Source organism: Colobus angolensis, unplaced genomic scaffold (assembly GCF_000951035.1).
Source record: "Colobus angolensis palliatus isolate OR3802 unplaced genomic scaffold, Cang.pa_1.0 Scaffold34, whole genome shotgun sequence".
NCBI lineage: Eukaryota > Metazoa > Chordata > Mammalia > Primates > Cercopithecidae > Colobus > Colobus angolensis.
Genome location: NW_012116710.1, coordinates 5,292,122 through 5,294,378, shown reverse-complemented (window position 1 = coordinate 5,294,378; position 2,257 = coordinate 5,292,122). Strand labels below are relative to the sequence as shown.

At 49.3% G+C, this 2,257-nt stretch overlaps 1 protein-coding gene across 1 annotated transcript in view; it reads right to left on the bottom strand.

Moving 5' to 3' along the window:
* The window catches only part of RYR1 (ryanodine receptor 1 (skeletal)), a 164,972-nt gene that overhangs the window by 40,709 nt on the left and 122,006 nt on the right, over positions 1-2,257 (bottom strand). The window contains exon 89 of the mRNA XM_011952520.1: positions 1,789-1,976. Coding sequence (XP_011807910.1) covers positions 1,789-1,976 — 188 coding nt within the window. The remainder of the gene's footprint in view (positions 1-1,788; positions 1,977-2,257) is intronic.

Here is a 2,257-nt window from a genome sequence, read left to right as displayed (position 1 = left end):
GGGCTGCATTCAAAGCTACCTGGGCCACATGCGGCCCACAGGCCAAGGGTGCCGAGATCGTGCCATTGCACTCCAGCCTGGGCAACAAGAGCGAGACTCCATCTCAAAAAAAAAAAAAAAAAAAAAAAAAGCGCAAAACTCCGTCTCAGAAAAAAAAAAAAGAAAAGAAAAGAAAGGGAAATCATGATGGAGTAAATAGAAAACATTTGGGCAACATGGGTGAAGGGTATTCAGCAATTCTATGTGCTGTTCTTGCAACTTCTCTATAAACTTGAAGTTATTTCAAAATAAAAAGTTAACAAAATGGTAACAGCAAAGATCTGGGAGTAGTAATAGTAGCTAACATCTCTTGAGCACTCACCATATTCCAGGTACTGCCCACACTGCCCATCCTCACAACAGTTAATAGTTGTTTTATTTTTATTTTTATAGATACAGGGTTTCACTATGTTGCCCAGGCTGATCTCAAACTCTTGGGCTCAAGCAATCCTCCCACCTCGGCCTCCCAAATTGCTGGGATTATAGGCATGAACCACCGCACTCTGCCAATAGTTAATGGTTAATGTGATTATCCTACACCCATTTTACAAAGAAGGAAACTGAGGCTCAGAGAAGAGAGTGACTTGCCCAGGGCTGTGTTAAGAAAAGATGGAGAGTTAGGATGGGAGAGGTGGTTAGAGGAATATGAGTGGGTTCCTGAATAAGGATGTTCCAGCACTTCCCTCCTAGCAGCCTCATTATTTAGACTTGGAATGGTCTAGTTAGTGACTGCCTCCCCCATTGGACTATAAACCCACGAAAGCACGGGCTGTGTCTATCTTGGTCATTGATGGGTTGATAGAGTCACCACAGGCCCCACGCAGAGAAGAAAGCCAGCGAATGTTTATCGATGGAATAACTGATGCCTATTCACAACAATGATAACGTTATGACTCTTAATAAAGATAACAGTAATAATGCTTCTCATTTGTGTTAATGCATTTGATCCTCAAAACAACCCAAGTTGCTGAGTGAGTTGGCTCATGCCTATAATCCCAGCACTTTGGGAGATGGAGGTAGGAGAATTGTTGGAGCCCAAGAGTTCAAGAGGAGCCTGGGCAATGTAGTGAGACCACATCATCTCTACAAAAAACAAACTTAAAAATCAGCCAGGCGTAATGTCACACATCTGTAGTCCCAACTACTCAGGAGGCTGAGGCAGGAGTATTGCTTAAGCCCAGGAGGTCAAGGCTGCAGTGAGCTATGATCATGCCACTGCACTCCAGCCTGGGCAACAGAGAAAGACCCTGTCTCTAAAATAAAATAAAACAGAATACGGGCGGGCACGGTGGCTCACGCCTGTAATCCCAATACTTCGGGAGACTGAGGCGGGCGGATCACGAGATCAGGAGATCGAGACCATCCTGGCTAACACGGTGAAACCCCATCTCTACTAAAAATACAAAAAATTAGCTGGGCGTGTTGGCGGGTGCCTGTAGTCCCAGCTACTCGGGAGGCTGAGGCACCAGAACGGCGAAAACCCGGGAGGCGGAGCTTGCAGTGAGCGGATCGCGCCACTGAACTCCAGCCTGGGCGACTGAGCGAGACTCCACCCAAAACAAAACAAAACAAAACAAATCAGAACAGAACAGAACACCTATAACCCAAGGACTATTTTATCCTCATTTTACAAATAAGGAAAATGAGGCTTGCAGAGATGTCTCTTCCTGAGGCAGGCAGCCAGAAGGGCATGGCTGGCCCTTGGCAACCCCATCCAAGTCCTGGGCCCACACGATGTGCCGCACCCACCTTTTGGAAGTCCTTCTTGGAGATGAGGCCACGGGGATCCGTTACGTAGTCCTGGAAGGCTTCAGAGCCCACAATGTCCTTGAGTTTCAGGAACATGTCAAAGAACTTGAGGATCATCTCCACATTGGACGAGGATTCCACGAGCATGTCCACCATCTGCCGGGCGATCGTGCCGTTTACCACGTTCCCTGCAGGCAGCCCCAGGTCAGTGTGGCCGGCGGACACTCCCTTCCGGGACCCCACGAGGCTTGCCTCTCTTTCCAGCCCAGGAGCCACCACGCTGCTGGAGGGTCCCTGGCCAGCCACAGCCTCCCCTCCACGGGTCCCTTCCTGACCCGTGTCAGCCTCCTGTGCCAACCTGGCTGATCCCGCCTTTGCCCACCTCCCCCAGTAAAGGTAATGATGTCAGGTCGGGCGCGGTGGCTCACGCCTGTAATCCCAGCACTTTGGAAGCCTGAGGTAGGCTGAT